The sequence below is a fragment of the Urocitellus parryii genome, chromosome 9 (genome assembly GCF_045843805.1).
Source record: "Urocitellus parryii isolate mUroPar1 chromosome 9, mUroPar1.hap1, whole genome shotgun sequence".
Lineage (NCBI taxonomy): Eukaryota > Metazoa > Chordata > Mammalia > Rodentia > Sciuridae > Urocitellus > Urocitellus parryii.
Genome location: NC_135539.1, coordinates 135311540 through 135337243, shown reverse-complemented (window position 1 = coordinate 135337243; position 25704 = coordinate 135311540). Strand labels below are relative to the sequence as shown.

General features: G+C 33.9%; 1 protein-coding gene across 1 annotated transcript in view; it reads left to right on the top strand.

The window, feature by feature from the left end:
• Ralgps2 (Ral GEF with PH domain and SH3 binding motif 2) overlaps positions 1–25704 on the top strand; it is a 149503-nt gene that overhangs the window by 61053 nt on the left and 62746 nt on the right. The window contains exons 6-8 of the mRNA XM_026388514.2: positions 1019–1108; positions 3319–3411; positions 17462–17588. Of these exons, the coding sequence (XP_026244299.1) occupies positions 1019–1108; positions 3319–3411; positions 17462–17588 (310 nt within the window). The remainder of the gene's footprint in view (positions 1–1018; positions 1109–3318; positions 3412–17461; positions 17589–25704) is intronic.

The following is a 25704-nucleotide window of genomic DNA, read 5'->3' as shown; positions in this document are numbered from 1 at the left end:
TCCTGGTTTCTTATAGTGGAAAATGAACCTGGATGCCAGGGATGCTTGTTGCTTATTTGGTGTTCATGATTTCTAGGCCTTTGTAGCAGATATCGCTAGGTTATCTATATATCCATGTATAATATACAGCTGTTTGAAATATCTCATGAATTCATATTGATATTTCAGATTTTCAGGACTAGGGTTTCTATTCCAACTCTTCTATATTATATCTTCATGTTCTTTCTCTTACATCCTGCATCCTGGTCCTTTCCAAAGAACATGATACAGTCTAATAGTTCACTCATTGCTTCATTCTACATGATAAACAGGGATCTCAGAATGATAATACAAGTTGTACATTCTTAATCCTAAAATCAAAATGTGAAATGCTGCAAAATCCAAACCTTCTTGGGCACTGGCATGACACCACAGCTGGAAAATTCCACATCAAGAAAATGGTTTCTTTGCATTAGAAAGCATCCCATTTTTGAAATGCAGTTTAATTTGAGAATGCTAACTTGGGTATATATAGGTATATATTTATGGCATTTATTTTTTCTAATCATAAAAAGAAAACTACTTGGGAACCTTCACTTCTTATAATTCTGGTTAGTTTAAACAAATGACAGTGTAGGATTATACAACCACAGAAAAAAATACTATTAGTAAAGTGTCTTCTACAATGTCTGATTTTAAAACTTAACCTAATTCTGCCAAAATATTTTAAACTACAGCAAAAAAAAATTGTATTTATGTAGTTTCATTTTGCATTCTCTTAGCTCTTTTCCCAAAAACTTTATATAAACTTTCATTAATTAATGATTTTTATGTCTTTGCACACTCACATCTGTATTTTTGTGTATAAAGAGTGTACAATATTTGAAGATTGGCTGTGTATATATAAGTAATCAAGGGCACAAAAAAAGCATTGATTTTTAAGCCACTGTAGGAAAGTTCATCAAGTAGTTTTCATCATTAATTTGATCCTAGCAAGTAATAATCTTGCCCTTCAATAGTTTTTAATTTTTATTTACAGGTAAGCTTTTGGGTTGTAAGAGAGATTCTTCATGCTCAAACATTAAAAATTAGAGCAGAAGTTTTAAGCCACTATATTAAAACTGCTAAGGTAAGAAAAACTTGTTTTTATTCTGTAATTCAACTATTCACAAATGTTTTTAGTCAGCATTTGCTGGTAATACTTTATTTACTGTTTTATTGATACTGGAAAATAGTACCTGTTGAATAATATGTCAGTTTTTTGATTGAATGCTTGTTTTCTCTGCCTTTTCCTTTATTTCTCTTGTTTTCCTCCCGTTTTATATTCATTCTCCTCTCTCAGTAGCAAAATTGAATGGTCTGTATCACTAGATAAGTAGACAGAGGTCAGATTATGATATTTATGAAATATGAGACTATTCTGAAGGTGATGGAGAAAGCCATATATGATAGAATAGGTGAAAAACAGAATTGCTTCTGAAATAGATCAATCCCTGCCAGCCATGGGGAGAATGACTTTAAAAAATAGTGTATGTGATGTTACCACATACGTTAACTGAGCAGTGATTGTGTGGCATAGACAATATATATATAGTAGGAATAACGGAGTATTGATTTCATGGATACTCAGAATTTAAAGAGGATAGTGAGATAAACCTGAAGCAACTCCATATTTATATTAAGTTCACTAAGAACTATGGTAATTGTAGCCAAACTCATTGTTCATGATTTTTATAATAAATACATGAATTAACTCACCCATGAATGAAAGAAGATAGAATAAGGTGAGAATACCCTGTTCATAGCTACTGTAAGGCATGACTCTTCCCATGTTTTCCTTGAGTGTGTGGCAACAATTCTGTGGCACTAGGTGGCAGAGCTAGCCTTCTACAAATATGATATTTTGCAGAAGTGTCATAAAATTATCATTCTTTGTGATAAGTCAGATAAATAATGGTTTTTAGCTAGTAGAAATTAATGACTTTTCTCATAGATTCTGGATTTCCATTATTGTTTTCCGATTTTTTAATTACATATTTTTAAAAACAGAATGTATGTTACACTGAAAATCACCAAATTTTTCCCATCAAACATACCCTAGCTTTCTCATCAAATAATCATTTAATTCTTCAGTTTCAGGCCTTGAGTTATATTTGACAGCCTTTGCCTTTTTCCCAAGCCCTAATTCGTAATTGATTTTTTTCTCATCACTCTAAAGTTGCTGTATTCTGACTCTGCACTCTGTATTCAGTTTGCTATAAAACTAGCAGGTCTGACTCTTCTTTTGGTAGATTGTGTCAGTCACTGTCCTCTAGAAAGACAGAACTAATAACACTCAATATAAACGTGTATGAAGAGATCTTCTTAAGAATTGCTCACGAGATTATAGGAGCTGGTAAGTCTGAAATTTGTAGGGCATGCCACAATGCTAGAAACTGAGACAGGGGTTCTTTTCCTTATAAATCTTTTTTATTCATATGGAGAGTTGAACATGGTGCCTAATCTATAGTAAATGCTTCACATAGATATTGAATGGATAGTTTCCGAACTAGGTTAAATTACCTTTCTGTGTAAAGATATATATTCTGTTTTATGTTTTTTATTTTGTTTTTATTTGTTTTCTTTGGGTTTTTATTTAAATATCCTACCCACAGCATTTTCTAGACCTGGGCTTACCTGGTAACAGAGATAGAACTGTTCCAAAATGACTAAATTTTTAGACAGGACCTTTGAAATTTTATCAGAAAGTATGACAAAATACTATCAGGCAAATTAGAATAAATGTTAAATCTCTAGGCAAATGAATAGAACCTAGAGTTGATAGGCATTTTCTGTATGCACCCTATAAAATGGATGAGAAACAAAGAATCTGAGGTTTTAGGAAGAAGTAAGAAATTGAGGAGATCTGGAATAATGGGCAGGAAACATGATGAGCATCCTGAGTAGAAACTTTCTTAAAACTTGGAACACAAAGCAAAGGCTTAGTAATATTTCAGTGTAAGGAATGAGTTTTCTGCTGGAGTCGGAGTATGTGTTCATACCAGGTAAACTTGATACTGAACCATAACTGTCGTTTTTTAAATACATTTAAATCGCCTTTTAGAGGCAGATTTATTCCCAGTGCTTGGGGACAATATGAGGGTTAAACATGGAAGTTGTTTTGTGGGCTGAAAACCATCTACTGTAAACAGAGTAGGTACTCTAAATACAGATCTCAGGAGTATGGGTAGTAAATCGTGGAACATTACCACCTGTCTACATTGTACTTTCTAATCTTATTTTTCTTGTATTTGCTTTTAAATTTCTCGTCCATTCTTCCCCCTTTTCTTAAATCTTCAGAAACTATATGAGCTGAATAACCTTCATGCCCTCATGGCAGTGGTTTCTGGCTTACAGAGTGCCCCAATTTTCAGGTTGACGAAAACATGGGCGGTGAGTATTCTCCCTTAATTAATGAATGTTAGATTTCCTGTGGGAGGTAAAGATATATTTTTCTTTTGTAGTTCTTAGAAAGGTTAATATTAAATAGATAAGAATTTTAAATTACTTTGTTCTTTATTCTTTGAAATCTGGATTTTCCTCTCCTTAAGTGATTGACCAGATTTATGAGGTAATTTGTGGATAGACTACAGTTTGATACTTTGGTTTCTTCTCTTTAGAGAATCATTTTTGTATCCTCTTTATGTATCTTTGACGTAGTGTTTCATATTTGCCAATGGGAAAGTATAAAGACAAAATGGCATTTAATCATGTAAAGATTATGATTTTGGTAAGTTTGAGGAAAAATCTAAATTTACTGTTTTCAATTGCCATTATTTTTTTAGTCACAATCTTTATGGTTTTTTTCTTTAGGATTAATGGAAAATCTGATGGTAAACATGAACTAATATGATATTTCTATATGTTCTGATGATGTTATGTTAATCGTTTTTGGTTCTATTACATTGACAAGGTTACAGTTTAAACTTTTGACATCTGCAAATTTGTTTATCTTCATCTTTGCATGATTTTGGATTCTGTACTCAGTCTTTTCAAGTATTTTTAATTTAAATTTTATACATGTAATATTTTAGATTGAATTAAATGTGTTTATATTCAGTACTATTTAATGTTAAGACCAGTGATTTTGTTTAGAGTCTGCTCCATGTTTTTACAAAGGATTAATGTGTTTTAAAGGTCTCGTGCTTAAAGACCTGACTTTAAAAACTTTTTTGTTATTAAAATATCACTTTGGTTTTACTTAGCCAAGTGCTGCTTTTGCCTTTCCTAGTACTTGGAAGAATCAGACGTTTTCTTACGGAAACCAGGTGGATTTCTGTATTAGAAAAACAGTGTGGAAGAACTTATCCTTTTTAGTTATATTATAAGAACACCTGGGTAAAAAGTTTTAATTATGGCCTTCATTCTCTTAAAATTTGAATTTCATTGACTAATGGAAATGCTTATCAATATACAATTATGAGTTCCATCCTTAAAAGTTTAGGATAAAGCATTATACTCTTGACTTCTACTATAGTTTAGAAATGAGATATATTTCCTTCAAGTTAATTTTTATTCCCCCCTGATATTTTTATCCCTCATGTATTTGCATGGAAGAGTTATTTTATTTGCTAACAGCTACATTAATCTGAAATGAGGTTTTGGTGTTTGTATTAAATTTTAAAGTATTTTTTAAACATTTTGTTAAATATTTGTCGATGGACATTTATTTATTTATTTACATGTGGTGCTAAGACTCAAACTCAGTGCCTCACGCATGCCAGGCAAGTGTGCTACCACCAAGCCATAACCCCAGCCCTAAATTTTAAAATATTTTATACTGTGTTAGGCACTAATTGCTCAAATAATACAGAGTCTCATTCTTCTACAGCTTACCTTCTACTTAAGAAAGATAAACTATGACTAAGTAAATGATATATCATAGTGATAAAGTGCTCTGAAGTAAACAGGATAGAAAGGAAAGCAGGACAACACTGTTTATATAATATAGAAAGAGAATTCTTATCGGTGACAGGTGGGTAGATTTAGCTTTCCATCACTGAGATAATCAACTTGAAGGAGAAAAGGTTTATTTCAACTCAGAAGTTGAAAGCACATGGTAGAGCAGGATGCTCACATCATAGTGACCTGAAGCAAATAGAGACAGGAAGGGGCTGGGGTTCCAATATTCCCTTGAAAGATATACCCCTGGTGACCTGACTTTCTCCTTTTCTACTTATCCTCCTCCTACATGTTCCACCACCTCCCAGCACTTGGGCTGGGGACCAAACCTTTGACATGTGGGCCTTCTGGAGACATTCCGGGTCTAAACTATAGCAGATAAATGCTTTGGGGAATTAAGGAAGCCATTTATGTGGATATATGGGAGTTGAGAATTTCAAGTAGAGTATGATAACAAGTAAAAAGTCAAAGATATGTTCAAAGAATAGCAGGGCAATCATTGTTGACACAGTGGGCTAAGCTTAGGATTAGTGGCTAGGAGATGAGTTCAGAGAGATGACATTGAATCACATAGCAGAAATGCTATTTGCTCATATTCAGAGAGCTACAAAGCATACAGGGTATGACTCTATTCAGCACATACTGTGTTTGAATTGATAAACATCCTTGTGACATGTGGGAAATTAGGAAAAAAAGAAAGAAAGGTGGAGGGATCTTATGAAAATTGAATGGAGATCAGTAGAGTATAGGAAAGAAACCAGGGGAAGAAAGAATAGGAGGGAAAGTGGAAATACTGGGTAACAATATTGGCTAAATTATATTGTTCTGTTGCATGCCTGTATAAATATGTGACAACAAATCCCACCATTATGTACAACTAAAAGGCACCAATAAAAAAGTATGGAAGGGGGAGTTAGTGGCTGACAGCCTGGAGGAAAGGAGCAATTGGAACTAGTTACTAAAAAAGTAAACAGACAAAAATCCATAAAGTCAGTTGGATATACAAGTCTGAAGGAGTGTTTGGGAGCAGAGAGATAATGTGGTCATCAGCATCAAGTATTCAGAGCTAGATGGAATCACCTAAAGAATGAGCACAGATGAAAACCCTGGGACACACTTTAAGATACAGATATTTGAATCAACAAAGGAAATTATAGGTAGGAGTTTTCCACGGTCATACTAAGCACTTGTTTTAAGAAAGATTGATCACCTTTGCCAAATGCTGACAATAAGTTAAATAAAGTGAGAGCTTTGAAATACCCATTGAATCTAGCAATTAGAGAGGATTGGTGACTTTGCCAAAATTGGTTTAACTCTGGTTGTGAGGTGAAGAATTGATTAGATTTGAGGGAATGGTGGCGAAAAAGTGGGGCATTTTTTAGTGATTTTGCTGTAAAGGACTGAGAGAAATTATGCTGCAAAGAAATCGGGTAGTAGCTGGGGAGGAGTAAAAGACGAAAGATGTGAGGTGAAGTGTTTTGTTTATGAAATGGGATTCATGACAGTATGTTTTAATGCTGGTGGAAATGACATAGTAGAATGGGGAAAACCACAAGACAAAGAACAGTTACTCCAACACAACATTATTCTTGAATAGATGAAAATAAATAAATTAAGTCCAGTACTATAGTGTAACAGGAATAGTTTGTCCACTTTAACTGGAAGAAAAGGGATGCATTTGGTTACAAATGCAGGTCATTTGATAGATTATATTGTGGGATTCTGTAGACATTCTTCTGATTGCATTGGTTCTTCAGAAATAGAAGAAGCAAGGTCTGAGAATTTTGAGGAAGAAGTGGTAATAGGTTGAACAAAGAGAAAGGGAAATGAAAGTCACATAAAATAGAGTGAAATCATAGTAAGTAGGAAAACATAATAGATTTGATAGGCCTTTATGAAGAATATACATGAGATTTTTGATAAAGTGAAACCAGTCAACAAAGTTATGTATTCTTCAACTAGGTTCATGTGCTCAGCTTAAATCTGGAGTAGAGCTAAGAATTGAATCTAATCAGAGTTGAGATTTTTCAACTCTGTACCAGAGGGCTCCAGGGTAGTGCAAGAGATGAAAGAGGGAGTCTTCAAGACTTGTCTTGAAGGAAACCAAGCCAAGTAAAAGGAGGGAGGTGATAAACAGTAAAAAGTTAGTGTAGCCACTGGATTTCAAGTCCTAGTGGTATCAGATAATTACTCAATTCAAGATGACAAAAGGAATGGAAGATAAAAGTGATGGAAGGTAAGATCATTGGAGGATGAGAGAGGTCAAGAAACTGAGACACCAGGGTATTGGGAGTATCATCTCTGAATATTACAATCACTAAGATTGATGATAAGGATAATACTGTTTCATAGGATCTTTTTTCTCTAATAAAGTCTTCAGAACATAGGAAAATAACAGTAGGTAAATGAGTGACGTTAATGTGTTGACATCTTATGTAGTATTATCTAGCATGATAGCCACTAGTCACATGTTGCTATTAAATATTAATTATTAAAATAAAAATTCAGTTCCTCAGCTATACTGACCAGGTTGCAAGTGCTCCATAGTCACATGTTAACTAGAGGCATTGTATTGGAGAGCACTGATCTACTAGTGCCTTGAACTTAATAGATGGCAGAGGATTTTAGGGAAGAAAGTGGAATAATAAACTGGAAGATACTGTGAAGAGCAAGTAGTAGGATTATGTCTACCTACCTCCAAGCTCAATTTACAAGAAACTTGAGGAAAGGTTAAGACTTGCAGAGGACCAATAGTTTCAGAGAGTACAGCTGGAAAGGTTTGGAGGAGTGACTAGATCAAGTTAGAGAATAAATAAAGCTTGTTTGGGTTAAAAAAGTCTATTTGGGTTAAAAAATTTTAATGATTGAAGAATTGAAGGTTTTTGTTTTGTTTTTTAACTGATCAAGGGAATGTACCAAAAAGTCTAAAACATCCTATAATAGGGAAAATATTGGAGCATTCTCCATAGCATCAAGGGAAAAGATGTACATTTTCTTTTTTTTTTTTAAGATGTACATTTTCATTATTTTTTTCAACATAGAGATCCTAGCTAGCATATAAAATAAAAGAAACTTTTTTTCCTGAAAGGAATATAAAATAGGGGGAATTTTATTTACCATATTATAATTTACTCATCTATAGAAAACTCTAACTACAGATAAAACATGATTCAAAACAATTAAATTTCTCCTAAACTAAACACAGAATTGCCTTGTGATTAAGCAATTAGTTTCTGAGTATATACCCAAAATAATGGAAAGCAAAAACATAAATATTTTTGTATCTGTGATCATAGTAACATTTTAAGTAGAAACGACCCAAACATCTGTAAAGGGATGAATAAATGAATGAAATGTCATATATATGTATAATGGAATATTATTTGGCATTAAAAAGAATGGAATTCTGCAACATATTACAACATGGATGATCCTTGCAGATTTATGCAGTGTGAAATGAGTAGCTACAGAAAGACAAATATGATTGATTCTACTTATATATTCTACATGACCTAGCATGATCATATTTATAGAGGCAGAGAGCAGAGTAGTAGTTACTAGTGACTGGGAAAGATGCAAACAGGGAGTAATTGTTTACTTGGTATAGAGTTGTTATGATTTGGATGGTCCCCAAAGTTCAGGTGTTAAAGCCTTGGTCCCCAGATAATGGTGCTCTTGGGAGGTAGTGGAACTTTTAGGAGGTAGGACCTAATGGAAAGAAGTTAGGCTATTGGGCGGGTGCCCTCAAAAGGTAAATACTGGGACCGTGGCTCCTTTCTGTCTGTCTTTCTTCCTGGCTGCCATGAGGTAAGCAGCTTTGCCCCACACTCTACTCCCCATCATGACATTTTGCTTTGCAACAGGGCCAAGTGATCATGGATTGAAACAATGAGCCAAGATTAATTGTTTTCTCCATAGAATAGGTTTAGGGCTGGAGATATAGCTCAGTTGGTAGAGTGCTTGCCTCCCATGCACAAAGCCCTGGGTTCAATCCCCAGCACCACAAAAAATTTGGGGAGTAGGTTTATCTCAGGTATTTGTAAAGCAAAGGAAAGCTGACTAACATAGCTGAGAATTGGGATCTTTGCCATGACTATATCTGCTTATGTGATTTAGAAAGGCCTTTAGAATTGGTTTCTAGAGGGGAATTTGGAAACGTTCGGAGAAGCAGGCTAGAGAAAGCTTGGAACATTGTAAGCAAAACATAATGGGTGATTCTGATACAGGAGCTCAGAAGACCAGAATGGTAATAGGAAAATGAACAGTGAAGGTGAAGACTATACTCATGAGGTTTCAGATGGAAATGAGGACTCTATTGGGAATTGGACTAGTGGCTGTTTGTGTTACATTCTGGCATGGAACAGCCTGTCTATATTTTGTCCATGACCTAAGACTTTGTGGGAGGCTGAGTTTAAAGGTGGCAGGGTTAGAGTCCCTACAGACAAACTGGTTTATCTGGCAGAAGAAATTTCAAGGCAGCACAGCATTCAGGCAATAGGATGAATATGGAATGGGGAGCAAAAGGGAGAGTGAAAAGTTTTGAAAAGCTTGCAGTGTGACCAGAAAAGAAATGTGTTTACGTTTGTATGGTTACCTAAGATATAGGTGCCATTAAAAAAAAAAAAAAAAAAGGCCAAGTACTTTGCACCTGGCCAATAGAAACGATACCTTGAGGTCATCTCAGGAATCATCAAGATCACACCCATCTACTGGGTCAAAGCATTTTTTTGGAGGACTCCTGAGGAGCCTTGCTCACACAGGGCTCCTGGGGAATTCTGGAAGAGAATTTGGAAAGGTTTGGAGAAGCAGCCTAGAGAAAGCTTGGTACATTGTAAGCAAAACATAATGAGTGATTCTAGTGTAGGAGCTCAGAAGCCCAGAATGGTAATAGGAAAATGAACAGTGAAGGTGAAGACTGTACTCATGAGGTCCCAATTCAATTGCCTTGTTCAGCCATCTAGGTACTTGGGGGCTGCAGCAGTAGTATACCCAGGTATACCTGGAAGAGCTTGCAACAGTGGCAGACTTTGGTATCAACTGTGTAATGTTGGTTTTGCAGACATTCAGAATGGAAGTTGTGGAGGCTTCTGCTGAGATTTCAAAGGAAAATCTGAGGCCAGGCAAAGGTGGCAGGGTTAGAGTCCCTATAACAGACCCCAACAGGACAGTGCATGCCATTGTGGGAGGCTGAGGCTGCAGTAGAGACCATAGGAAGTCAGAGGTGCCAGAAGCATGGAATGCTACTAAGGACAGTGAGCAGAGTTTTCCCAAAAGAGTGGCCATCTGTGTTACAGCCAGGAAGACTACAGCTCACACCATACCACTGTATTACTTGGTGCCAGACATGGAGCTAGAGGGTTTAATATTTGCCCTGCTGGGATTCAGCCTTGTTTTGATCCAATTCTTTTTTGCTGTTTTCTTACTGCTCCCTTTTGGAATGAATGTTTACCCTGAGCCATTATATCTAGAAGCATGTGACCTGTTTTTTTATTTCTACAGGGGCTCACATCTAAGAGTTTGCATTGAATTTCTAAGGAGACTTTGGATTTGGACTTTTGAGCAATACTGGAACTGTTGAGACTTTGGGGATTCTTGCAGATGGTCTAAATACATTTTGCATTATAAGATAGACATAAGCTTTTGGGAACAAGAGACAAAATGTTATATTTGTTTGTTTGTTTTTAAGCTGCAGATGGGCACAATATCTTTATTTTCTTAATGCGGTGCTAAGAATTGAACCCACACATGCGAGACAAGCGCTCTACCACTAAGCCCCAGCCCCAGCCCTGGTTTGATTCTTAAATGCTCTGTGAAGCTTTGGTTGGTAGCATGTGGCCCTGTTGGGAAATGATGGAAACTTTAGTAGGTGGGACCTTGTGAAGAAGCTGTAAATGTGCCCTTGCAGGGGATATTGGGTCTCTGGTCTGTGTGTGTCTGTCAGTGTCTGTCTATCTCTCTGGCTTCTGGTAAAAAAGTAAGTTAGCAGCTTACTTACAAAACTGGCCACATCTTCCCCCCACCATGATATTCCACCTCATTGCAAGCCCCGAAAACAGAGGAACCAAGCAATGATGGACTGAAGCCAAAAATAAATCTTTCCATTCTTTAGGTTGATAATCTCACAGTGACAGAAATCTGACTAAGTGTTCAGTTTGAGAAAACGAACAAGTTCTGGTTGTAATAACAGTGCAAATGTAATCAATGCCATTGAATTACACAGTTAAAAATGGTTAAAAGAGTCAATTTTATGTTATTCCTGTTGTCCCATAGGTAAAAAAAAAAAAATAGGGTTTACTAAGGTGGCTGAATATATAAATAATATACAAAATGGGTTACATTTCAGACAATTCAAAAGCATCATTTAAGAGGACACATTTTATAATATCAACAGAAGAAACAAAAAAATTTGTAAATGTGTAAGATCTATGTAACAGAAAATTATAAAACCATAGAAGATGAAGCAACATCCCATGTTTGGGAAAGGAAAATTTAAAGATTCAGTTCTCCTTGGATATATATAAATTATCTGCAACATGAATCAAAATCCCAGTCTGAGCAGGTAAAATGATCTTACAGATAGAAAATTCTATAAACTCTATCAGATAACTGTTAGACCTAATAAACTCATTCAGTAGTATTCTAAGATACAAAATCAATATACAGAGATCCATTATGTTTCTGTATACTAATAACAAACTATCTGAAAAATTAAGAAAAAATAATCTCATTTATAGTCACATCCAAAAGAACAAAATACTTGAATAAATTCAGCCAAGGAGGTAAAAAGATTTGTACACTCAAAACTTTAAAATGTTGATGAAAGAAAAGAAGATACATAAAAATGGAAAGATACCCTGTGTTTGTGGTTGAAAGAATTTATCTTGTAAAAATGTCTATAATACCTAAAGGGATCTGTAGATTCAGTACAATCCCCATCAAAATTCCAGTGACACTTTTCATAGCAATAGAAAAAATAATTCTAAAATTTATATAGAGCCATAAAAAGCCCAGAATAGCCAAAGCATTCTTAAGCATAAACAAAGGTGGAGGCAAAATATACTACAAAGTTACAGTTATCAAAACAATGTTAGCTGGCCAGATTTAATCATTCTACAGTGTATGTATATTTCAAAACATAATGCTATAAATGACAATATTTATTATTTCTGTCAATTAAAAAGCAGTGTGTCATAGTATAAAAACATCCAGATGAATGGAACAAAATAAAGGTTAAAATAAAATATAGTAATAGCTTGATAATCATTTTACAATATACGCAGTCAACTGATCTTTGACAAAAGTGCCTCAATGTAGTATAGGGAAAGGATAGTCTTTTCAAGGAATGGTGTTAGAAAACTGGTTATCCACATGCAAAAGAAAGAAATTGGATCCTTATCTCACATCATGTACAAAAATAAAATGGATTAAAAACTTAAATGTTGTAGCGCTTGCCTAGCATGGGCGAGATACTGGGTTCGATCCTAAAGACCATATTTAAAAAAAAAAAAAAAACATAAAAAAAGGTTCAATTCTTAAAACTATAAAACTACTTGGGGGGCATGCAGGGGGATGGAAGAAAAGCTTCCTAACATTGATGTTAAGACCCCATATAATCCTATATCCAAAAAATCATTATCTAGGCAACAAAGTATAATCAACCAAAACAAAAATAGACAAATGAAGCTGCATCATACTAAAAGGTTGCTACACAGCAAAGAAGACAATCCACAGTGCAGAGAGAGTCTACAGAATTGAGAGGATGTTTGCTGCACATACATCTACTAAGGGGTTAATAGTCCAAAAATCTAATGCAAGGGGAAGAAAACAACCTATTTAAAAATGGGCAAAAGGGGGCTGGGACTGTAGCTCAGTGGCAGAGTGCTTGCCTTGGGCGTGGGAGGCACTTGGTTCCATCTTCAGCACCACATAAAAAATACACAGATAAAATAAAGGCATGCTGTCCATCTATAACTAAAAAATAAATAAATAATAAAAATGGGCAAAAGGATCTGAATTGACATTTTTCAAAAGACATAAATGACCAGCAGGTATATGAGAAAGTACTCAACATTACTAACCATCAGGGTAAATGCACATCAAAACCACAGTGTGTCACTGCATACATGTTAGAATGGTGATAATCAGAGACAAGAGATAATAAATGTTAGGGTGTGGAGAAAAAGGAACCCTTGTACACTGTTGGTGGGAATGCAAGTTGTGGCAGTCATTAGGTAAAATAGCATGGAGGTGCCTCAGAATTGAAATAAATTTGCCATAGCATCCAGCAATTAAACTAGTAGGTATATATGCAAAGGAACTGAAATCAATATCTCAAAGAGATATCTACACTTTGCATGTTCATTGCAGCATTATTCACAAAAGCCAAGATATGAAAGCAAACAAGGGTCAACGAATGAATGGGTAAAATATGATATATGTACATAGTGGAATACCATTCAGCCTTAAAAAGAAGGAAATTCTGTCATTTGCAGTAGCTTAGATGATCTTGAAGAACATTATCCTAAGTGAAATAACCAGATTCGGAGAAATACTGTATCTCGTGTGTGTAATCTAAAGTTGAAGCAGAAAGTAGAAGGTGGGCAATAGGTACCAAGTGGCAGTTATGTAGAGTAAGTTTTGGAGATCTAATATACAACAAGGTGACTATAGCTAATAATTCTATATTGTATAGTTTAAATTTGCTAAGATCGTAAATGTTCTTGCTTATACATATGTAAAGGTAACTACATGAGGTGATGGGTATATTAATAGCTTGATAATCATTTTACAATATACGCATGTCAAAACACATTCTACACCTTGAATATATAAAATTTTATTTTCTTGTTTATAAACTAATAATTCTGGGGAGAGAAATGATTGGTTATAAAATTATATGGAGTTGCACAGATTTAGAAAGAGCCAAGACATTACTGAAAAAAATGGGGATTAGGGACATGGGCACTTGGTCTCACCAATTTCAAGATTATTGTATAATTTGAACAGTGTGTATCTTCAAATGAAACAGAAGAAAGATCATAGAAATAAATCCTTGCTTTAGAACTCTGACATATGACAGCACTGTAAATCAGTGAGGAAACAAGGACTGTTTATTAATTGGAGCAGGTATCAGTTTGGAGGAAAAAAATTAATATAAGCCTCTATATTATTTTTTTAAATCACTGTCAGATGATTGAAAGACTAGAATATAAAATACAAAATGTTAATGTTACTGGTATATAGTTCTTATATAGAAAGGTGATACATGTACGTTTGTTATAAAACTTAAAAATTAAACTAACAGAGTCATAGTCATACCAGGGGCAAATGATAATTGAGTTTCATAACTGAAGAATTATAATCTGCACCCAAGGCCAAGATTAAAAAAATGCTTACCTAGGCAAATGCACACATGCATACATATTGTATGGGAAGGCATATGAAGGGGATGAAGGGTAATCTGAAAGTATTGGTGATTGACATGAGCAGGCAGATGGTGATTTTAAGGTGTTATAGAGATCTAACCAGAAACATCTGGAAATCTGTGGTCTCCTTTTTCATCAATGAAAGCATGAAGAGTTTTCCCCCATCTGTCCTACTCTTGGCCAAAAGAAGATGGAACCAAAATCATGTTGAGGTGGAACATTGGGAAGTACTTTGACCTTCTCCACCCTTTTTGCTCCTGGAGGGGGAGAATATAGTGAATTGACAGTATAATAAACATAAAATAATCAAAACTTCATAGTTATATCAAGTTTGAACTACCACTAGAGAAATTACCTATGTTAACATCAATTCTTTTTTTAAAATAAATATTTATTTTTCAGTTGTAAATACCTTTAAAAGGTATTGGACACAATAAAGGTATTAGACACAATATCTTTATTTTTATGTGGTGCTGAGGATCGAACCCAGGGCCTTGCACATGCTAGGCGAGTGCTCTACCACTGAGCCACAACCCCAGCCCCTAATTAATTCTTTATATTTATTATTCTTTTGAATGATTCTACCACATCTCAGATGAAATCCTATAATATAATTATTTATCTATTCTGAAATTGCAAAATATGTTATTTATATACTTTATTATAATTTTAGTTTTCAGATGTGGCAAGATGAATTAAGAATTAAAGTAACTTATTTCTCTTGATATTGTACCAAAGTTTTTGAATAATTGATGTAGGAAAAAGAAGATAGGTTTATTGTCATCTCTACAATATTCCCTGTTTTGTGTATCTGACTGCTTGTTATGCATGAGAAAAGGATGGTAGCAAGCAGGGGTTCACACCCAATCTGGAGAATGCTAATCAAAGTGTGTTCAGGTGGGCCCAGGGGAAGATTGTAAAACTGCTGTTTTAGACCATAGAATATCTAAGACATTATAGCAAAGGGCTCTTTGAATTATATTTTAAAGAGGGATACTGTTCATTTTTTTGGTAGAGATAATTAGCAGTTAATCTGCATCTTTGAGTATGAAAAAAGATCCCACCTATACTATTTGTAATACTAGAAAGTGTAGTGGATTAGGTATCAGAATACTTTATGTCTAGAACCTGTCTTTGAGACCCTGAAAAATAGGAACAGACATCTTCATAAGTGGATGACTGAGAACATTAATATATTCTGCTATTTGCAAACCCTGTGATCACCTTTGAATCTCAAACTCCTCATCTCCGATACTCAGACTTTCTTGTTAAACTTATAGAATTAGATGAGAATTGTATAGGTGGAAGTGTTTTACACAATATAAAATAACAGTGTTTTAAGAACTATATTAAATACAAGTGATGAAAGAGGGCATCCCTGTCTTGTTCCAGTTTTTAGAGGGAATGCCTTCAGTTTTTCTCCATTTAGAATGATGTTGGCCTGGTGCTTAGTGTAGATAGCCTTTATGATGTTGAGATATTTTCCTGTTATCCCTAGTTTTTCTAGTGTTTTGAACACAAAGCTGTGCTGTAGTTTGTCAAATGCTTTTTCTTTGTCTATTGAGAGATGATCATATGATTTTTATCTTTAAGTCTATTGATGTGATGAATTATACTTACTGATTTCCATATGTTAAACCAACCTTGCATCCCTGGGTGAATCCCACTTGATCGTGATACATGATCTTTTTGATATGTTTTTGTATTCGATTTGCCAGAATTTTATTGAGAATTTTTGCATCTATATTCATTAGAGATATTGGTCTGAATTTTTCTTCCTTCCTTCCTTCCTTTCTTCCTTCCTTCCTTCCTTTCTTTTTGATGTGTCTTTGCCTGGTTTTGGAATCAGAGTGATATTGGCCTCATAGAATGAGTTTGGAAGTATCCTGCCTCTTTTTCTATTTCCTGAAATAAGTTGAAGAGTATTGGTATTAGTTCTTCTTTAAAGGTCTTATAGAACTCAGCTATTTATTCGTCCAGTCCTGGGCTTTTCTTGGTTGGTAGACTTTTGATGGCATCTGCTATTTCATCACTTGAAATTGATCTGTTTAAATTGTGTATATCATCCTGATTCAATTTGGGCAAATTATATGACTCTAGAAATTTGTCGATGCCTTCGATATTTTCTATTTTGATAATGCTAAGTGAAGTTAGCCAATCCCCCCAAAACAAATGTCAAATGTTTTCTTTGGTATAAGGAGGCTGATTCATAGTGGGATAGGGAGAAGGGAGCATGGGAGGAATAGAAGAATAGGAATAGAGGAATAGGGCAGAGGGGTTGGAGGAGAAGGGAGGGGGCATGGGGTTAGAAATGATGGTGGAATGTGATGATCATTATTATCCAAAGTCCAGGTATAAAGACCCGAATTGGTATTTAATATACTTTGTATACAACCAGAGATATGAAAAATTATGCTCTATATGTGTAATAAGAATTGGAACGCATTCCACTGTCATATATAAATAAAAATAAATTAATTAAATAACAGTATTTTGACATGAAATGAAGGTGAAATCTTATTACATAGTAATGAAATAATAACTTCATATGTTTAAGGAAAAAATTTGTTCCTATCTTTAGAATGGAAAAAATATATTTTTTTCTGAACCTTTTAGTTAACACTATTGTGAGTTTAATTTATTATAAGTTTTACAGTTATTATTAGAACTAGCCATCATCATTAGACTTGTCAAGAAAAACTGTGACTTGTATTACAAAATTTAGTATCTCTTAATGATTCTGCACGCATGACTTATTATTTTGAGGGGGTAGTCATTTAAAATATTTAGGCATTTGAGATGAATATAAATACATCTTTTAAATTAGGAAAGTGATCCAAGATTGCTGTGTCATTTAGAATAGCAAAGATAGAAATAATGTACTATAATTTACTACTTAGTTTATAATTTTATGTACATACAAAGGATATTTTCAAATAATTTTGAGTTATTAATAGACATGCCTGATTTTGTTTTACTTGTATACTACCAAAATGTAATTAAAGAAAGTATAACTTTGAAATTAAAATCCAAATTTGTACTAAATACAACTTCAGATCTTTGCTACAATAAAACGGGACTTGTAAATAACCTAGGCTTTTCTGTTTGTTTTTTAGTTATTAAGTCGAAAAGACAAAACTACCTTTGAAAAATTAGAATATGTAATGAGTAAAGAAGATAACTACAAAAGACTCAGAGACTATATAAGTAGTTTAAAGATGACACCTTGCATTCCCTATTTAGGTGAGTTACGTCACTGTGTGTTCGTTATTCCTAGTTGTTGCTTTTCCTTAATTCAGTAATTTGAATGAAATTCAAGGCATTGTAAAAAGCATATGTATCCTGAAAATAAATCATTGCAAGATTGCTAAGCTGAAAAAATTGATTAAAGGAAGCTTTTGCTTTATTGTTTAGAATGTATTTTAATAATAAATTAGCCTTTTGCCCTTAAAGTTTTTTCATAGACAAAATCATTTTCTTCAAAATGGGCTAAATGGTAAAATGGTGTTTTAATTATGCTTTTAAAGAATGAGATGGTAGTTTATAATGAAGCTTAATATATGAACTGAACATTGATCAAAGTTCTTGACAGATATTTCAGTGTGAGTTCTGAAGAGTAAATCTCAGTGTATATTGGTATTATCGTTTTCCTGGATAAAATGAGTCATGTAACTGTAGAAATTTAGCCTAGTGCTGGGACAGTTCTGTATTTTATATATCGTATTATTAAAAATTTATCTCCTTACTATATATCTTACATTGTTTATAAATATAAAAAACTATTTAAACAAAAACTATTTAAATGGTTATTATTAGGACTAGCCGTCATTAGACTTGTCAAGAAAAACTGTGACTTGTATTACAAGCATTATAATACTGTTTTCAACAAAATATGAATAACACTTTTAGGTGTTTGAATGAAGTCTCAAATAAGCTGTCCTTTTACATTTGTGTGTAAATTAAATATGTAGGAAAAAAAAACTCCAGATGTATATCCGTAGCATGCACTAAAATTAATTGGTCTGATCCTAGTAGAGAGTAAACAAATGATAAACAGTTGTTTTTTTCTATATCCATATCCCCCATCTTTACTTTGTCTCTTATATAACTGTTCATATGGGATTTCAAGATAATTATTTCTGTAATTGAGAAGTCTGTTGTTTAAGAGTCTCCCACCGTGTGACTCTCAAAGTCTTTGTAATATCAGTAACTAGAAAACGAAGCAGGGCCAAAGGCAATGGATATACACCCATTCAACTGCCATAGAGTATCAGCCTTAAAAAAAAAAAGTTGAGCTCATTAGAACATTGTGGGATGTCCAGTAGGAATAGGGACATGTTGTGCAGAATAGCCTAGTTAGCCACTGCACAGCATGTGTTCCACTTTTTAACATAGCCATGGTGTGGCCATACATGAAAATGTAAATTGGAGAAGAGGAGGAATAGAAGATTTTTTTAAGTAGTATCTTCATAATTCACAAGAATATAAGCTTTTATATCATTAAGAACATTAGACTGAGAATTGCCAATCCTTATTTCCAAAAGGGCTCTACTATACCTAGCTTTCAAATCATTGATTTGAACCTTTTTCACTTTACCTAGAAATAGCATGCATAGGATCATAGAACCATGTTCTTTAGGCTGGATGGGGTCATCTTGATATCTTTTAATATACTTATTTTACAATTTAGAAAATCAGGGTCCAGAAAGGTGGGAGAACTGGCTCATGATCCTAAGAACTATTAATTTGCCACCTAAAATCTTGAGCTGACATGCTCTAGTTGCTCCTGCTAAACATAAAATCTAACAGATCCTGTGATTGTTTTCCTTTTCATTGAATTCAATAATTTTTAATCTTGTAGGAAAAAAATTATTAAAAGTGAAAAAATGACAAATGAACCCTTAAGCTATGCAGGGAGTGTTGTTTTATATTTTTCCATAGTGAAGACTTATTACAGAATTTGAAGCTCTGTGTTTGTGTGCATGTACACCATGTATATTCATGTACACTCTCATATGTGTACACAGAAAGATGGGGCGGAAACACTAGCAAAGTTGCTCAGTGGAATCCAAAAAGGTTTTTTCTGTTAGAGACTATAGCTGTTCTCTCCCAGAGAAATACTGAGTTGCAGATAACTAATTAATTAGGAGAAAATATTAAAATGATTATCTTCTGTATCTTCAGTTGATCTCTAATGACTCCTCTTCAGTTTCCTTTGTTTTTATATGTTCTCATGACTTAATAAGGTCGCCACTCCCTTACTCTGGGCTGCGCGTGAAGCAGAAGAACATCATGGCCAAAGGGCTTGTCACAGGAAAGCTACTCAGCCCATGGTGACTAGAAAGCAAGGTGGGGATTTAAGAAAGATGAACCCTTTCAGGGCTTGCCGCCAATGGCCACCTCCTCCAGCCATACCCACCCGCCTGCAGTTACCACCCAGTTAGTCCATTCAAACTATGATGGACTGATTACATTACAGCTCTCACAGTCCAGTCATTTCAGTTCTGGGTGTTCCTGCCTTAACATCGGAGCTTTTAAAGGCCACCTCATATCCAAACCATAACACTTACAGTCTTCATATGTTTCATCTCTATCCTGTCATGTGATGAAGCATATAGATTGTGGGATGATTGTGGGCCATTTGGCATAAATACTCAAAAAAAAAATATATTAGCTAAGTTACTATGACTTAGTTTAGTTAGATTCCAGCATGAAAATCATCATTTAATGTAGTGACAGTTTGCTTTTCTCAAGAAAAAGTGAGGCAGACTTTTTTTTACAACTTTTTAACTTCTTGATTTACATCTTAGAAAGATAGTTCATTTTTTTATTCCTGATCTTTAGTACTAAAGTGTGTTGAATGCAGATTTTAATTAACCTTAGCTTATTTTCTGTTATATTTACTTTTATTCTAATTTATAATTAAGTCTTGATTTTTTAAAATTTAACTTGCCTTGATTTCAGAATCCTTTCCAACTCATCTGAAAATTGGCTTAGTTCTGCTGCCCAAAATATAAGCATTTATAGATGCTGTACATTTAATAGGATAGACCTTGCCCTGAAGACATTTGGAAGATAATACTCCTTATACAGTTTGGTGTCTTCTAAAACTGTTCTTCTGTAGGTATATAAGATTTGCATAATGCTACCCTTTATCCCTTATATCTACAGAGGTTCTTATGGAAAGAATATATCAACCAAAAGAATCTATAGTGTATAGAGAAGAGGTAATGACTCTTTCTCAACATGAGACAGGTAGTCTAAACTGATAGTGTTTTTTTCTGCTAAAAGTAAGAATCCAAATCAACCATTCTTTGTGATGCTTAAAAAAAGGTATAGGTTTATGTGGTGATAAAACCCTTAAGTTGTTTGTTGTTGTTTTGGTACCAGAGGTTGAACCCAGAGGTGCTTAACCTCTGAGCCTTTTTATTTTGAAACAAGGTCTTGCTAAGTTGCTGAGGCTGGCTTTGAACCTCAGCCTCCCAAGCCACTGGGATTAGAGATATGCACCATTGTACTAAAACCCTTGTTTTCATACTGCCAAATGTATCTGTAATTCAGTGTAGATTGAATAGAAAATGTCTTCTTGGCTCCCCACTCCTCATCCCTTGAAATATTGCCTGTTCTGTTAGTTTGCATTCCAAAGTAAAAAAGTAGTCAGCCTGGACAATATAGTGAAAAATTCTTAGCGCAAGGATGCAATTTGTCTAGAGAGGAATAGTTTGGCAAATCTTAAGGAAAATTTTGTTTTATGTGAGAATTATTGCTTTAAATCTGAAAGTCATTAACAGTACTCATTTGTTCTTGTCATTGGAAAACAATCTTAAAGGGCTTATTGAAGAATTTGGCATGGGATGTTTTGCTTTGCTTCAGAGATAGAACAAAATTGTACAAAAATAATTTAGTTCTGTTAAACATGGTAAATACTCCTTCGTCTGTGTTTTCTAAAGCCTTGTTTCTATTTTATTCATAAAATGGGAAGATGCAATAGCTCAGCCAGAGCTTTCTCAACCAGGTAGCTTTCTTGGAGAGAACACATATTTTTTTTTAAACTATGGAAATAATTGTTTTAGTACTATATATTGCATCCTATTAAGTAGAAGCAGAATGTTACAGAGGAAGTTTTTATAAAATCTCTAGCCCTTTTGTAGGAAGCTTGTTGGCTGTTTTGATATGTCTAGATGCATAACTCCTTACTTTAAAGAGACAGATTTCTCTCCCTTTCCCCTTTGCATTTTCAATTTAAAATAGCAAGAGAGCTGCCTCTATCATAACCTTCTGTAATAATATCAGTCTTACTCCCTGCTTTTTGGAAAATACCCTGTTTTATTTCTATAATTTTTCATTAGTCATCTCACCTCCAACAAAAGTGGAAACCCTTGTTTGTCTTGGTTCAAGGTTTTAGCATGTGATCAAAAGTAAAAATTTAATAAATATTTGTTGGTTCAATGAATTAACTTAAAGGATCCTTTTCTAGCTCTTGCTATTGTTCCAGCAACTTTGTTTTAATTTTTGTTTAACTACAATAAATGTATTTGTGTGGCATATTTGCATGGATCAACTCTGTACTCACCCCAGTTTTCTCTTGGTGCCTCAACTGGCAACCAGCTTTGCTGAGCACTGTGCTTGGTCCATGCCTTTGTGGGACTTAATATCACTTTAATAACCAAAGTTCAGGTTGATATCATTGCTTCATGAAAAACTCTCCTTTATGCTGTTTTGGGAGAGGCATGTCGTCATCTTTTGTATTGCATTGTTAGTGGTATCTTCATCACAGTTAACAAAATTTTTAAAGCATACCTAAACTTAGAAGAATCTTAAGATTGTTATCTGATCTTTTTTTGTTTTTCAGTCATTTATGCATGTATTGCCATGTGGAATACTGTTCTCAGAATATAGTTCTTTAATTTTACATTAATTTAAGAAATTTCTTTTAACCTATTACAAATATTTTTAAATAATAGTTTCAGATAATTTCAATAAAGCCCAAGACTTTCTTCAATTCTGTATGACTCAATGGGCTGTTTTCATTTCCCTTTGATATAATTTTACTTGATTAAATACATAAAAGATTCTGTGATCTCAAATGCCTTATGGTGTAAAACTGACACTGGCTTTTAATATTTTAAGAATTTTACTCCATTTTATTTTTTTGACTTGATTGGCAGACAGTACACCATGGATTACTTGGCCCTATTGTTTTGATTACATGTTGTTATATATTGTATTCTAAAACAGCAACAAAGCATGTTCTATCATTTTCCTTTGAATCCTGAGAATGAGCTCTGACCAAATGGCAGCTTGCCCTGGCTTTTTCTTTAGCCAAAATTACATTCTCTTTTTCCATTACCTCATTTATATCATTTTTTACCCCTTTTTAAAAAATATTTGCTTTTTAGTTGTAGATGGACACAATATATTCATTTTATTTATTTTTATCTGGTGCTGAGTATTGAATCCAGTGCCTCATACGTGCGAGGCAAGGTGTCTACCACTGAGCCACAACCCTTTCTTATTTTATACACTTAAAATTCCTCTAGCTTGGGGGTTTGGTTGTTTTTGTTTGTTTGTTTGTTTTAGTATGTATTTTCTGAAGATTACTCTAGACCAGAGACTTGCAACATAAAAGAACTGAGCATGGAGTTGCATCTTATATTCGTAGTTTTTAAGATCTTTTATCTTTCTTTAAAAAAAAGAAAAGTAGTAGCTGTACAGCTCTGCCTTCTGATCATCAACAGAATCAGATTCCCCCAGCTGTTCTTACTGCTAAACTGTTTTTTATAATTATTTTTAGCAAACCTTAATGGAAAAATTAAAATTTTAAGAATTAATATGCCTGACACTGTGTACTTTACATAAATTTCCTAACACCTAACAATTTTTTGTGTGTGTGGTGTTAGGGATTAGAACCCAGGGCCTTATGCATGCAAGGCAAGTACTCTACCAACTGAGCTATATCCCCAGCAGTTTTACAAAGTAGTTGATATTAGTCATATTTAACAGATAAAGAAACTGAAAAAAAGGGAGATTAAATTGAATTACCAAAAAGATAGACATTACAACCATTTTATTTATAGTTTAAAGAAAGCATTATGAATTACATTAAAGGTTGTGGAATCTGTATGGGTTAAAATTTTGGATTTGTATATCCATCTTTCCTATAATTTACTGTAGAATTAAAATTTGATAGTCGTTACCTTCACTGATAAAATTGAAATAGGGTCTAAGTCTCTTGTAGGATAAACTTAACTGCATTTATTAACAATAATTGAACATAAAGAATCCTTCTGTAAACTCCAAGGCAAGGTTATATGAGTTCAATTTTACTGCTTGTAAGACAACCACATTTTTATTCCTAGCTAACCTAGACCTTACCATATAAGTTACCTAACCTAATCTTGCACAAAACTCATCTTAGGCTGGAATTCCTACTGTGGGTATTCTTGCCTTGATTTTTTTAAATATGAATAACTATTTTTATCTTTTTCAAAATATTTTTCTGTGTCAGTTTCACTTTCTAAGGATAACAATAAATAATACACCATATTACTCATTATTATATAATAATCATGACATGATATATAATTTATACTAGGCTACTCCATTACTAACTTCATTTAACTTAACTACATAATATCAGTATTTCATTTGACTTCATATTTCCTATCAATATCTTTCCACTATTTTTCATGATGTGATATATATGGTATGATCCTGAATACCAAAACACTTATTCTAAGAAAGCAGCAATAATTTGTCTTCCTATTTTGACATATTTACAAAAACATAGAGTATATCTTATTCTAATTAGGATTCCAGTCTTATGAAAGTACATGATGTTGAGAGTCATTGTGGTGTATTCATATATGTACATAGGAAAGTTATGTCAGATTCATTTGCCTTGACTTTTCATTTTGTTTTTAAATCAGCTACCTGCTATAACAGCTATTATGTTGGATCAGTGTAAAAACTTGGATTTTGTGTATTTTAAACATTCATTGATTACCTCTGTATAAGGCATCATCATTATAGAAAGCACATACGTGACTAGTAATAATGTAATAGCTACAATTTACTGGTTACTTATGAATGATTCTGTGTGTTTTACATATATTACTTCATTTGATCTTCACAATAACCATATGATTATTATCCCCATTTACACATAAGGTAGCAGAGGCAAGATTATATGGATTGCCAAAGATAACACAGCTGCCAAAGTAATGCTGAGCCACAAGCCCAAGCTGTTTTGACTTTTTAGAACCTACACTAACCATCGTATAATACTTACTTTTATTCTGCTCTCTCAAGGAACATGGTTCCCCAGGTTATTCTTAAGCTTTCTAGGGCCTTCATAGCAGAGCTACATGAAGACTAGAATGGGCCCATTGGCTAAGGAAATTTAGCATTCAGAACAGCTTCGTAGTTTGTATGTTGACTTCCATGTTATTCTAGTTATAAAAATATTGTGTGAAAATTCTGTAAGACTTGTCTTTGATGAGTTTTGGGGTGTTTAAGTGTAAAGCTTGTAATTCTGTTGATAAATGGAATGCTTTGGTACAGTTTTATTCAGTTAAATTTAGAATAAAAATTAGATGCCCAATTCCTCCTTGAAATCTTATAACAGATTTTTTTTGTTGTTCTGGGAATGGTGGGGAGAGAACTCAAAACCATCTTAAGATAACCAAAGAATAATTCAATTATAAAAGTATAACTTTGACCAGAAGTTTTATTTTGAGATGTGGCAGATGAAAAACATTGGTCTAGTTGATGGACTTGAGTTGTTCAAATAGATATCTTCAGAACAACCCATTCTTGTAGACATATTGCCTCACACAGTTCTGGTTGAATTGCTTCTTGCTAGGGCAGAGGTCTCGTGGTATTCCTTTAAATTTTTAGTTTCATAAATGACTTTTTTTAAATTTTTTTTTTTAGTTATAGATGGACGCAATATCTTTATTTTGTTTGTTTATTTTTATGTGGTGCTGAGTATCGAACCCAGTGCCTCACACGTGGAACGCAAGCGCTCTGCCACTGAGCTACAGCCCCAGCCCCTCATAAATGACTTTTAAGGGAGGGTCAACTCTAAGCAGTGAACATATTTCTGGAGGAAATTGTTCCCGAAGGTCCCTAATAAAGCTGATTGCAAAGATGAGTTAAAGATAGTGTAAGACTAAGTTAGTCAGACACACTGCTCTGAAGCTCTTAAATACTTAGTGATGGAAAGACATCTAATTGTTTTAGTACCACTTGTAAGTATATACACTTATAAGTATATATGCTTCTAAAAGCTGTGTAAGCTTTCTAACTTGACTTGCTGAAAGGATTTTTTTTAACACTAAACATCAGTCAGGGAAAA